The 13984-nt window shown below is 40.6% G+C and overlaps 1 protein-coding gene across 5 annotated transcripts in view; it reads right to left on the bottom strand.

The window, feature by feature from the left end:
• AGO3 (eukaryotic translation initiation factor 2C, 3) overlaps positions 1-13984 on the bottom strand; it is a 144049-nt gene that overhangs the window by 14114 nt on the left and 115951 nt on the right. For all 5 annotated transcript variants that reach the window (XM_021093288.1, XM_021093289.1, XM_021093291.1 and 2 more), the window contains 1 exon segment: positions 246-445. In XM_021093288.1, coding sequence (XP_020948947.1) covers positions 246-445 — 200 coding nt within the window.

The raw sequence follows: 13984 nt of genomic DNA, 5'->3' as shown, positions 1-13984 counted from the left end.
ATGGGAACTCTTATTTGGGGCAGTCAGTTCTATCACTGCTTTTCATATGGATCACTGACTCCTCTAATAGATTGCAGAACTTTAATTCTAATGGCAGTACTTTACGGTGAACAGAGAGGCACATGCTTATGTGAAAACACTTAAAGAAATATCCCAAGAAAATCCTTCACACAGAGCATAGTTGGACTTGAGTGAGAATCTGTATTTGTTATGCTTTCATTTTACCTGTCATGTTCTCATATTACCTGTCATGCTCTTTGTCCACGAGATGATATCTGGCTCTAAATGCTACCAGGTGAGCATAATACGCTGGTGCAGGTATAGAAACAGATCGTGTACAGCGCACATAAGTGTGGCAGAGCTGGTAAGTTAGCAGCTGAAGTTCATCTGCAGTAAAGCAGTTATCATCCCATAAAACATGATAGTGTGAAGGACGGCTGGTACCCTATAGAAGGCAATGGCATATTCTGTTGATTTCTAAACTTCTGGATAAATATTCACCACAGACTAAGTTAAGCAAAAAACAAGCTTTGTACATTAGCAAGACATAGTCTAATTTCATTATTAATTAAGAAACACTTAGTTGATTCTGGGTACATATCCAAAAGAAGTAAAAGCAGGGACTTGGATACTTGTACCCCTGTGTTCAAAACAGCATCATTCACAATAGCCAAAAGCTGGACACAATCCAAGTATTCACAATGTACGAACAGATAATAAAAGGTGTTGCATATATATAATGGAATATTATTCAGTCTTAAAAAGGAAGAAAATTCTGTCACATACTACAATACAGATGAAACTTGATGCCATTATGCTAAATGAAATAAGCCAGGCACAAAAGGACAAATATTATAGACTCACTTATATGAGGTACCTGAAGTAATCAAATTCAGGGAGACAGAAAGTTGGATGGTTGTTACCAGGGATTCGGAAAAGGCGGAAATGGGGAATTAGTGTTTAATGAGTACAGAGTGTCAGGGAAGATAAAAAAGTTCCAGAGATAAAAAGTGCTATGGCTGTAGAACAATGTGAATTGCTTAATGCCACAGAACTGTATACTCAAAAACTGGTTAAACTGGTAAACTGTATGTTATGTATTTTTTACCATACTAAAAAACTAAGAACATTTAGTTGGGCTCTTATGAACTGGTTACTATATTATGGTAACTGGTACTATGAATTCAAAGAACAAGGTAGACAAAGTCAAAGGTTTTTGTCTTTTGGAAAATATAATTTAGTAGAGGAGTAGAGGAAATAAGAGATCTATAGTTGGAAAACATCTAATAAACGGCTAGAGTACTACAGTGGTACTTAGTCCTATGTGAGAATACCAAAGCAAGTAATTGTGAGGCTGGGCCCTGAGTTCTTCACCAAGAGAGGAATGAATAAAATTTAGCTTTTTGGGGGTGGGTAGGGTGAAGAGACATTAGAGACAATGAACAGCCTTAACAAAAGCATAGGGGGCAGAAAGTATCATGGCATATTTGGGGAATAGCTAATAGACTAGGATTAACAGAGTATGGTGCATGAGGAGAAAAAGATGAAGTTGAAGTGAACATTTGGGATCAGATTGAATGACATGCTTAGGAATTTGGACTTTCATCTGTAGGCATCAGGGAAAGCATCGCACAGCTTTTTTTAACAAGGGAGGTTTTAGATGTAATAAGATTGGGAGTTTTATAAAAAAATAAGATCAGCAGTAATATGGAGGATGGATTAGAAATAGAATGATGAAACAGAAAACAGAAAATCTGAACAAACCAATTACTAGTAAGGTGAATCAGTAATCAAAAAACTCCCCCAAAACAAGGTCCTACTATATAGCACAGGGAATTATATCCAGTCTTCTGGGATATAGATGTATAAATGAATCACTTTGTTGTACAGTAGAAATTAGCACAATAATGTAAATCGACTATATTTTAATAAAAAACAAAAAACCCCCACAACTCTCCTGCCCCCAGAGTCTAAGACCAGACAGCTTTATTGGTAAATTTTACCAAACATTCACAGAAGAATTAATACCAAACCTCCTCAAGTTTCCAAAAAACAGAACAGGAGGAAATTCTTCCAAACTCATTTTATAAGGCCAGCATTATCCTGATACCGAAACCAGAAAGGATGCCTCAAGAAAAGAATTACAGGCCAATATCCCTGATCAACACAGATGCAAAACTCCTCAAAAAAATATTAACAAACCAAATTCAACACTACATTAAAGGGTCATACTCCATGATTAAGAGGGATTTATTCCAGAATGTGAGGATGGGTCAACATCTGCAAATCATCCATTGTGCTACATACACCACATTAACAAAAGGAAGGATAAAAATTATATGATCACCTCAATAGAGACAGAATATCTGACAAAATTCAACATCCATTTATGATAAAAACTCTCAATAATGAGAGTATAAAGGGAACATACTTTAGCATAATAAAGGTCATATATGACAAGCCCACAGCTAATGTCATACCCAATATTGAAAAGCTGAAAGCTCTTCCTCTAAGATGAGGAGAAAGAAAAGGATGCTCACTTTCACCGCTTTTATTCAACATAATATTGAAAGCCCTAGTCAGGGCAATTAGCCAAGAAAAAGAAATAAAATATTGTACAGATCTTCCTTGACTTATGATGGGGTTATGGTCCCCATCATACTAAACTTCATAGCTTAGCCCAGCCTACCTCAAATGTACTCCAAATACTTACATTAGCCTATAGTCAGGCAAAATCATCTAATACGAAGCTTATTTTACAATGAAGTGTTAAATAACTCATGTAATTTATTGAATACTATACTGAAAGTGAAAAACAGAATAGTTGTATGGGTACAGAATGGTTGTAAGTATATCCGTTGTTTACCCTGATGATTGTGTGGCTAATTGGCAGCTGTGCTGCTGCTGCTGCCCAGCATCATGAGAGGAAACTGTGCCTGGGAAAAGATCAAGAATCAAAATATGATGTACAATTTCTACTTTCACACTATTGTAAAGCTGAAAAATGGTCAAACTATCTTATGTTGGGGACTTTCTGTATATGATAAAGCTATACTAATTAAAATGGTATGGTAAAAACAGGCACATACATAGATCAATAGATCAGAATAAAGTCCAGAAATAAATCCATGCATATACGGTCAATTAATTTATGACAAAGGAGCCAAGAATTTACAATGGGGAGAGGATAGTCTCCTCAATAAATGGTATTGGGAAAATTGGACAGACATATGTAAAAGATGAAATTGGATCATTATCTTATACCATACACTAAAAATTAACTCAAAATTGTTTAAGGACTCAAAATGTAAGACCTGAAACCATAAAACTTCTAGAAGAAAACATAGGCAGTAAACTCCTTGACATAGGCCTTGGTGATGATTTTTTTTTTCTGACAGCAAAAGCAAAGGTAACAAGGGCAAAATAAATAAGCAGGAATACCTAAAACTTTATAAACAGCTTTTGCAAAACAAAGGAAACCATCAACAAAACGAAAAGGCAGCCTACTATGGGAGAAAATATTTGCAAATCATGTATCTGGAAGGGGGCTAATATTCAACATATATAAAGAACTCATATAACTCAATAGTAAAAGAAATAAATCTAACTGAGAAATAGGCATTAGATCTGAACAGACATTTTTCTAAAAGAGATATACAGATGGCCAACAAGTACATGAAAAAATGGTCAACAAGTACATGAAAAAATGGTCAACGTTATTAATCACCAGGCAAATGCAAATCAAAATCACAATAAGGAGTTCCCCTTGTGGCTCAGTGGATTAAGGATCGGGGCATTGACATAAGCTGAGGTGTAGGTTGCAGACGTGGCTTGGGTCCAGCGTTGCCCTGGCTGTGGCGTAGGCCTGTAGTTGCAGCTCCAATTCCACCTGTAGTCTGGGAACTTCCATATGCCTCAAGTGTGGCCATAAAAAGAAAACAAAAAACTCCCAAATCACAATGAGATAGGAGTTTCCACTGTGGTACAATGGGATGAGCCGTGTCTCTGGAGTGCTGGGATGCAGATTTGACTCCCAGCCTGACACAGTGGGTTAAGAATCCAGCGTTGCGGAGTTCCCGTCGTGGCGCAGTGGTTAACGAATCCGACTAGGAACCATGAGGTTGCGGGTTCGGTCCCTGCCCTTGCTCAGTGGGTTAATGATCCGGCGTTGCCATGAGCTGTGGTGTAGGTTGCAGACGCGGCTCGCGGCTCGGATCCTGCGTTGCTGTGCCTCTGGCGTAGGCCGGTGGCTATAGCTCCAATTCAACCCTTAGCCTGGGAACTTCCATATGCCGCGGGAGCGGCCCAGGAAATAGCAAAACCACAACAACAACAAAAAAAAGACAAAAGACAAAAAAAAAAAAAAAAAAAAAAAAAGAATCCAGCATTGCCACAGCTGTGTGTATGTTGCAACTGCAGCTTGGATCTGGCCCCTGGCCCAGGAATTCTATATGCTGAGAAAAATGACCAGAAAAGAACCCCCTCCTCCAAAAAAAAAAAAAAAAAAATCACAATGTTAGGATGTCTATTACCTGAAAAATTAGAAATGACAAGTGTTGGTGATGAGAGAAAAGGGAACTCTTGTGCATTGTTGGTGGGAAAGTAAATTGTTGCAGCCACTATGGAAAAGAGCATACAGGTTCCTCAAAAAATTAAAAGAGAACTACCATATGATCTAGCAGTTCCACTTATGGGTATTTATCTGAAAAAAATGAAAAAATTAATTTGAAAAATATGCACTCCCCATATTCATTGCAGCAATATTTTCAATAGCTAAGATACAGAAACAACCTATCGATGGATGAATGGACAAAGAAATTGTGATATATATGGACTTACGCTAAGTGATAAGTCAGACAAAAACGAATGCCACATATGTGGAATTAAAATGAGTAAATGGATGAAAAAATAAAGTAGTTTTAAAAACCCACAGAAAACAAGGTCAAAGATACAGAGAACAGACTGGTGGTTGCCAGAGGCAGGGGTGGGAGAAATGAGTGGTTGTTTTTGTTTTCAGTTTAAATAAACTGAACACCCCACCAATCTCTTCCCAACAAGTACCATAAAAAAAAAAATATATATAGAAATAGGAAGAGACTAAAAGCAAGGGGACCAATTAGTGCTGGTGTAAGATGATGATGGTATGAACTAATAAAATGACAGTGGCAAAGGAGAAAAGGAGAAAGATTAGCTCATATTTTAACAAATATTTGACTACCATTTGTCAGATGTTGTGCAAGATTTGGGGGATAAAATTCAAATTATTACCAAATCCCACCTTTCTCATACTGTATGTTTATAATGCATATATAATATTGTACTCTCACACATCCAGTATTTACTGAACGCTCTCTAAATGCCATGTTCTGTATCAGGTACTGGGCATATGGTAATGAATAGGACACACATTCCATCAATGAGGCAGATAACACTAAGGTATGGAGAGAATTAAAATGTAGGATACCATGGAAGACTGACTATGTCTGTGGCTACTCTGGATTGTGCGCTCAGGGAAGGCCTGTCTTTCTGAGGAGACACACAAGTGAGCTCTGTATGATAAGCAGGGCTTGTAAGATCAGGGGAAAGAGCATTCTAGGCACAGGGGAGAGATAGGGCAAAAGTCCTAACTATAAATAATTTGTTCGGTTCTCTCCCGTTACCATTCTAGTCCCAACCATCATCATCTTTTGTTGGGACTATGTTAACAGACTCCTAATGGATGTCCTCATTGTCACTTTTATGCCCCAGTACAATCGGTACTTCGATAAGAGTGAATTAAAAAGAAAACAAAACACAGGCCTAATTTTGTCAGTGGCCAGTTTAAAGTCTTTTAATGGCTTCTCAATGCACTTAGACTAAATCCAAATCCTTATCTTTGCCCAGCAAGCCCATATGGTCTAATCCAGGCTGCTTGTATAACCTACTCTCATACTGAAGCAGCAGCTTCCGTTTGATTCCTTCAATGGACAACTTTTTTTTTCTCTAGCAAAAGGGCCTACATATGTGCCTCCTCCTCATTTTTGGCTCATTCCTCAAGATCTTATCTTTTTTTTTCTTTTTGGGCACACCTGTGGCATGCAGAAGTTCCCGAACCAGGGATCAAACTCATGCCACAGCAGTAACTACAGCCACAGCAGTGATAACACCAGATCCTTAATCTGTTGAGCTACCAGGGAACTCCCTCAATATCTTGAATGTCATTTCTCAGGGAAGCTTTCTGTGATCTCCCACTCTAAATCAGTTCCCCACTAAAGTCTTTCTTCCTATCTTTTCTTTCCTTTTACTGCACTTACCCCAGTTTATAAACATGCATTTGTGAGATTACATACTTAATACATCTCCCCCGATAAACTAAAAGAGGAAGGGATTGTGTTTATTTGTTCATCCCATATACCTAGTACCAATACCTATCTTCTAAGAGGTATACAATAAATTTCTATTGATTGAATGAATGACCTCTGCCTTTTGGGACCTTATAGACTAGTGGAAGGGGGAGAGAAAAGCATGGTTAAAATGTTACATAATAAGTACAACAAAGAGATATGCATAGGGTGCTCAGGCAGTGCAGGAGAGGGGTATCTGTCTTATAGGATACAAGAAAGTCTGCTGGGAAGAGCTGATGGCTGAGATGAGTCTTAAAGGATAAGCAGGAGTAAGTTAGGGAAGAAGTACTTAAGGTAAAGGAGCAGCATGGGCTAGAGTTATGAGAACTACCTAAAAATAGTTTAAAATGGCTGCACTTGTGTGTTCGTGTATGTAAAAGAGAGGAGACAGTCATACAGACAGGAAAAGAAAAGGAGAGAGAAGGAGGAGGAGGGAAGAATTCGAGAAAAAAGCAAGAAACAGAGGCAACTAAGGGTGTAGCAGAAGTGAAGGGAGTAGAATGGTGGATATAAGGACTTGAGTCCACATGCTGTCCTCTGGTGGATGTGAAGCACTAAGCAGATGAATGATAGGGTCTTAGCTATGTTTTAATTAACCTGATGAGTACAGACTAAATGAGGTCACTCAGGACCACTGTGTAATTGTACAGGAAAGTAATAATGAGAACTTGAACTAAGTAGGGGAGGTGAGGCTAAAAATAAGGGATGGGTCTTAGAGTTAGAAGGTAGATTCTAGAGAGTTGGGGAATTCCATTAGATAAGAGTGATAGGTGAGAGGACACAATAAGAAATAACTGCAAGATCTGGAAAACAGGGGAAGAGTTGTGTCAGTAAGAGGAAATTTCAAAGTCATAAATATTATTTGAACCTAAACTTTTAAAGGGTGGGTGGAAGAAGAACCAAACCTAGGAAAAACAGAAGAGCAAGATGACAAGTAGGATAAAATGTATAGTGGAAACCAAATGGTAGGTGGTTTCGATGAATATGTGATAACAGTCAGATGTTACAAAGATCAAGGAGCAAATAGGGGTGGGGCAGAAGGCAGGCTGCTATAAGTTGAAGAGGAAATAATAAGAGTAGTCTTTTTTGTCCTTGAACTTAGAGCTGCTTGGCGGTCACACCGTGTGCAATCCATTACGCTATTAACCTCTCAGCTTTTTTGTTGTTGTTGTTCTAGACGTAAACCTTTTATAGAAGTATAAATATAGAGAGAAAAATACATGGACCATACATATATAGATTGATGAATTTTCACAAAGTAAACATTTCCATGAATCCAGCACCCAAATCAATAAACTCAACATTAACTGCAAACACAAAACCCCTTTGTGCCCTCTGAGGGTCACTACCCTACCTGCCACCCTGCTCCTGATATTAAAAGTAACTTAACTTTTTTTTTTTTTTTTTTGTCTTTTTGCTATTTCTTGGGCCGCTCTGCGGCATATGGAGGTTCCCAGGCTAGGGGTCCAATCGGAGCTGTAGCCACCAGCCTACGCCAGAGCCACAACAACGCGGGATCCGAGCCGCGTCTGCAACCTACACCACAGCTCACGGCAACGCCAGATCCTTAACCCACTGAGCAAGGGCAGGGATCAAACCCTCAAACTCATGGTTCCTAGTCGGATTCGTTAACCACTGTGCCACAACGGGAACTCCTTAACTTTTAACATCATAGATTAGTTTTGCTTGTTTTTGAACTTTATAATGTATGTACCCTTTAGGTCTAGCTTCTTTGATTTGATATTGTTTATGAAATTCACACATACTGTTGTACCATTCTTACTGTTGCATAATATTATGTTGTATAAATTATGTTTGTACAGTTATTTATCCAATCTACTGATTATGAGCATTTGAGTTGTCTGTTTTCTTGCTTTTTTTTTTTGGCAGCATCCACAGCTTGCAGAAGTTCCCAAGTCAGGGAACTTCCATATGCATGCCACAGCAGTTACCTAAGCTGGGACAGTGACAACATCAGATCCTTAATCTGTTGAGCCACAAGGGAACTCCTGTTTGCAGTTTTTGACTACTATGACCAGTGTTACTATGAACTTTGACATACTATCTTTTGGTGGATGTAGATACACATTTCTGTTGGCTGTCTTGGAGTGGAAATCCTGGTCACAGAACATACATGTATTTAAACTTAATAGATAATGTCAGGCAGTTTTTTATTTTGTCTTTTTTAGGGCCACATCCATGGTATATGGAAGTACCCAGGCTATGGGTTGAATTAGAGCTGGAGCTGCCGGCCTTCACCACAGCCACAGCCAACGCCAGACTGGAGCCACGTCTGTGACCTACACCACAGCTAATGGCAATGCCAGATCCTTAACCCACAGGGCAAGGCCAGGGATTGAACGTGGGTCCTCATGGATACTAGTCAGGTTCGTTACCACTGAGCCCATGATGGGAACTCCCAAGCAGTTTTTTTAAAATGTTCATATTAACTTACACTCCTGCCAGGACAGTATAAGAGTTCCAGTTGCTCTATGTCCTTTTATACCGTTTGTCTTTTAATTTTAATTTTTGCGTTCTAGGGCCACATTCGTAGCATATGGAGGTTCCCAGGCTAGGGGTCTAATCGGAGCCACAGCTGCCAGCCTACGCCACAGCCACAGCAATGCCAGATCCGAGCCACGTCTGTAACCTACACCACAGCTCATGGCAATGCGGGATCCTTAACCCACTGAGCAAGGCCAGGGATCAAACCCATAACCTCATGGTTCCTAGTCAGATTTGTTTCCACTGAGCCATGACAGGAACTCCCTGTTTGTCTTTTTAAATTTCAGCCCTTCTGGTGGGTATATTTAGGCTATTCTTTTAAGAATAGTTTGGTGACAAATGGAAGAAAGATATGGGGCAATAACTTAAAGGAGAACAGCAAAATCAAGGAATTTATTTTAGGATAGGGATAACTATAAACTAAGGGAATAGAATCAGAAGCTCAGAAGAGACTGAAGATACATGAAAGAGGATAACTGGCCAGCTTAAGGCAGGACTGAGCGAATGAGAACAATCCTACAGGTTGACTCTTTTTCCTGTGAGAAAGAAAGGAAGAAAGTAGGCATAACTGATAATATAATTTCTTAGTGAGATAAAAGGAACAGGTCATATGCTGAGTGTTGGGGTAACAGAATAAGGTTAGGAACCCACAGAAAATAGTAAGGGGAGGAGTTCCCGTCGTGGCGCAGTGGTTAACGAATCCGACTAGGAACCATGAGGTTGCGGGTTCAGTCCCTGCCCTTGCTCAGTGGGTTAAGGATCCAGCGTTGCCGTGAGCTGTGGTGTAGGTTGCAGATGCGGCTTGGATCCCGCGTTGCTGTGGCTCTGGCGTAGGCTGGTGGCTACAGCTCCGATTCGACCCCTAGCCTGGGAACCTCCATATGCCGCGGGAGCCGCCCTAGAAATAGCAAAAAGACAAAAAAAAAAAAAAAAAAAGTAAGGGGAGCTAATGAAAGTGGAGTCAAAGGAATTTTAAATAACAGTGAAGGACATCTTTGAAATTTTGGAGATTCATATTAGAAAGTTATAATTTAGGACACTCCCCACTCTTCAACAGATGCATTTATCTCTTCAGAAGAATTTCTTTTGGTGGGTCACATGCTCCACTCAGTTAATATGTTTCCAACAATACGATAACTGGGATATTTCCCCCCAAGCTGTCTTAGCATTTCAACTAAGGCCCAAAGCAGGGGACTAAAGGTGCCAAGTGTCCTATATTCTAAAGAGCTACCAAGCTTTGGAGCCAACCACTCACCCTTAAGGGCTCACTAAGAGGGGACAGTTCAGGACAGGTTTTTTTTTTTTTTGTCTTTTTGCTATTTCTTGGGCCGCTCCCGCGGCATATGGAGGTTCCCAGGCTAGGGGTCGAATCAGAGCTGTAGCCACCAGCCTACGCCAGAGCCACAGCAACGCGGGATCCAAGCCGCATCTGCAACCTACACCACAGCTCACGGCAACGCTGGATCCTTAACCCACTGAGCAAGGGCAGGGACTGAACCCGCAACCTCATGGTTCCTAGTCGGATTCGTTAACCACTGCGCCACGACGGGAACTCCAGGACAGGTTTTTTTTTTTTTTTTTGTCTTTTTTAGGGCTGAACCCATGGCATATGGAGGTTTCCAGGCTAGGGACTGAATTGGAGCTACAACTGCTGGCCTACACCACAGCCACAGCAATACCTGATCCGAGCTTTGTCTGTGACCTACACCACAGCTCATGGCAACATCAGATCCTTAACCCACAGAGCAAGGCCAGGGATTGAACCTGTGTCCTCACGGATGCTAGTCCGATTAGAAGCTAGTCTTACTATCAAATCCCTGGTCTGGCCTCTTCTCATCTTACCCCTGTCCTCTCAATATAGGAAGAGATTGAGGGTGTTGTGAAAATACGGAATTTTAGCTATGAGGAGAGGCTCTCTCTCCCCTGAAGACAATTAAGGGGCCCTCCAAAAGAATCAGTTGTGCAAAAGAGAGACTGTTAGAAAGGGAGAGACTATTATCTCATTTCCCAACTGGATACTTCTTGAGCTCAGAGTCCATAGTCCCACTCTGCTGACTCCACAGGGCTAGAGTGGTAAGAGTTCTTGGAAGCAGTTCTGAAAGCCAACCAAAAAAAAAAAAAAAAAGAAACTAAGGGTATTCTCTGGTGGAACTTCTGCATGCCATGGATGTGGCCAAAAAAAAAAAAAAAAAAAGGAAATTGAATAGAGAAGCAGGAGCCATGGAGCCATGCAATAGGATATCTAACCTAAATAGAGAGCTGGGGGAATTGGGGCCTATACCACTGAAGGGGCCAAAGAAAGACACTGCTACCCTTTGAGGGTCCTTAACTCCATGGAGGCTAAATGATTAGAATCAGAATGGACTACAGAAAAGCTTGTGTCACCTTCCCACTGCTGACATTCTGGCAATCAGTGATCCCAGATGAATTAGAGTCCTAGAAGGAGGCAGGGACGGAGTTATCTCAGAGGCAGGCCATGATCCTCTCCTCTATCCAAAACACTAGGACCAAAGCTTTAGCTTGTCTTGGGCAGGTGGAGGGTACAGAAGGGGAAAACCAAGCTTTAATTAGATTTATAAATTTAAGTTTTAAAAGTGAATGAGACCTTAATCTCAAAATAAAGGGAGGAGGGGAGGAAATGGGACCAAGCTATAAACGCCAACACGACCAACATGAAGGTTAAGAAGTTGCAGAATTTGCCCAGAATGTTGGTAAAGGATCTGTTACTCACTGGCAAAATTAAAAGCACTGATATGAAAAAATTATCTCGTATACTGGTTAGAAATGATTTGGTTTTAATTTTGGCTGGTAGGAAACAATACTCTTTTTTTTGATCTCAGAGAAGTTTGAAAACTCTAATAAAACTGGGAAGATGTGTAAAGAACTGTCTTTAGTCCCTGTGAAATATTCCTGGTTATCTGCTGACTAGAGCAAGGTTTCAATTTGGTGTTCCCACAAAAACTGGTCTCTAAAGTTTTTGATTAAATATATTGGAGAAATGCTACTATCTTGAATATTTACAATAACCATTTGCATATCAATGGTATCTAAAAGCTCTAGCGTTAAAAAAAATGTGTGACCAGCATTTCTAGAATTTACATGAACAGAGAATCTTTTTCTCCCCTCTGTTATATTTATTAAAAAGTTATAGCAGTAGTGTTGTGTTCCTTGGGACATATGGAAGGAAACAGAAGGTTAAAGTATGTACTCAAATCATATAGATTTTATTTCAGAAGGGGGATAACTTTGTTTTGCTGTTACTACCCACCATGATAATGTATCACACGGATTGTAAAGAGGAGCAGATATAAGAACATATATAAATGAGTGGGACAGTAATTTTATTTTATTTTTTGTCTTTTTGCCATTCTGGGGCCGCTTCCGCGGCATATGGAGGTTCCCAGGCTAGAGGTGGAATCAGAGCTGTATCCACCAGCCTACACCAGAGCCCCAGCAACGCGGGATCTGAGCCGCATCTGCGACCTACACCACAGCTCACGGCAACGCCGGATCCTTAACCCACTGAGCAAGGCCAGGGATCAAACCCACAACCTCATGGTTCCTAGTTGGATTCGTTAACCACTGAGCCACGACGGGAACTCCATGGGACAGTAATTTTAAAGCCACAAGAATGAAAGTGGGTTTAGTATACATGGGACATATAAAGCTGTAAGATACAGATATAAAATTAGGTATATCTTTCCGAAATTTCTTTTTTTGTTTTTTTTCTTTTGTCTTTTTAGGGCCGCACCCATGGCATATAGAAGTTCCCAGACTAGGGGTTGAATAGGAGCTGTAGCTGCCGGCCTACACCATAGCCACAGCAACGCAGGATCCGAGGTGCATCTGTGACTTATACCACAGTTCATGGCAACACGGGATCGTTAACCCACTGAGTAAGGCCAGGGATCAAAGTCGCATCCTCATGGAAACTAGTTGGGTTCATTAACCACTGAGCCAGGACGGGAACTCCAGAGATTTCTAATTTAACCAATGGTAAGTCAACTAAAGTAGTTTGGAGGCTACATTCTCAGACATCCTGGGAATGTGGATTCACTTTCTGCTGCTGGAAAGTTTGATAAGCACTGAATTAAAACTCATGCTTTCTCTCTCTCTTTTTTTTTTTTTTTTTTTTTTTGCCACATTTGTGGCATGTGGAAGTTCCCAGGGACCAGAGCCACAGCAGTGAGGGACAACACCAGATCCTTAATCCACTGAGCCACCAGGGAACTCCAAAGCTTATGTTCTGTTAAGTATAGCTAACAAATTAACAAAAAAATTTTCTGAAAATAAGGAAAGTCTTAAAATTATTTAACTGAAACAAAGTAGTAATTCTACAGTTAAACTCTTTCACATGCCCAATATCTGCCAGCAAATGTAAAAGTTTTCAGAGTTCCCACTGTGGTGCAACAGGATTGGCAGTGTCTCTGCAGCAGTAGGATGCAGGTTCTATCCCTGGCTGGTGCAGTGGGTTAAAGGATCCTGTGTTTCAACTGCAGGCTTGGATCTAATCCCTGGCCCAGGAACTCCATATGCTGTGAGGTGGTAAGAAAAAAAAAAAGTCAAAGTTTTCTATGAAGTATTATCATCCAAAAGAAGCATATGGGGAGTTCCTGTTGTGGCTCAGTGGGTTACAAACCCGACTAATATCCATGAGGATGCCGGCCTGATCTGTGGCCTCGGTCAGTGGGTTAAGGATCCGGCGTTGCCATGAGCTATGGTGTACATCACCGACATGGTTTGGATCCTGCATTGCTGTGGCTGTGGTGTAGGCTGGCAGCTGCAGCTCTGGTACGACCCCTAGCCCGGAAACTCCCATATGCTGCGGGTACGGCCCTAAAAAGAAAAAAAAGAAAAAAAAGAGAGAGAGAGAAGCATGTACAAAGGAACAATGAGGTATTTTACATTTTTTTTAAAGTTTTACCTTAAGGACCCAGTTTAGAGAGATGTATTCTTTTAGGCTACTTATATTCTGGTATTTTCATAAAAATAAGTCTCTCTCAGGAGTTCCTGTTGTGGCATGGTGGAAACGAATCCGACTAGGAACCATGAGGTTGCAGGTTGGAAACGAATCCGACTAGGAACCATGAGGTTGC

This window comes from Sus scrofa, chromosome 6, assembly GCF_000003025.6.
Source record: "Sus scrofa isolate TJ Tabasco breed Duroc chromosome 6, Sscrofa11.1, whole genome shotgun sequence".
Classification (NCBI taxonomy): domain Eukaryota; kingdom Metazoa; phylum Chordata; class Mammalia; order Artiodactyla; family Suidae; genus Sus; species Sus scrofa.
This window is presented reverse-complemented; position numbering and strand designations above follow the sequence as displayed.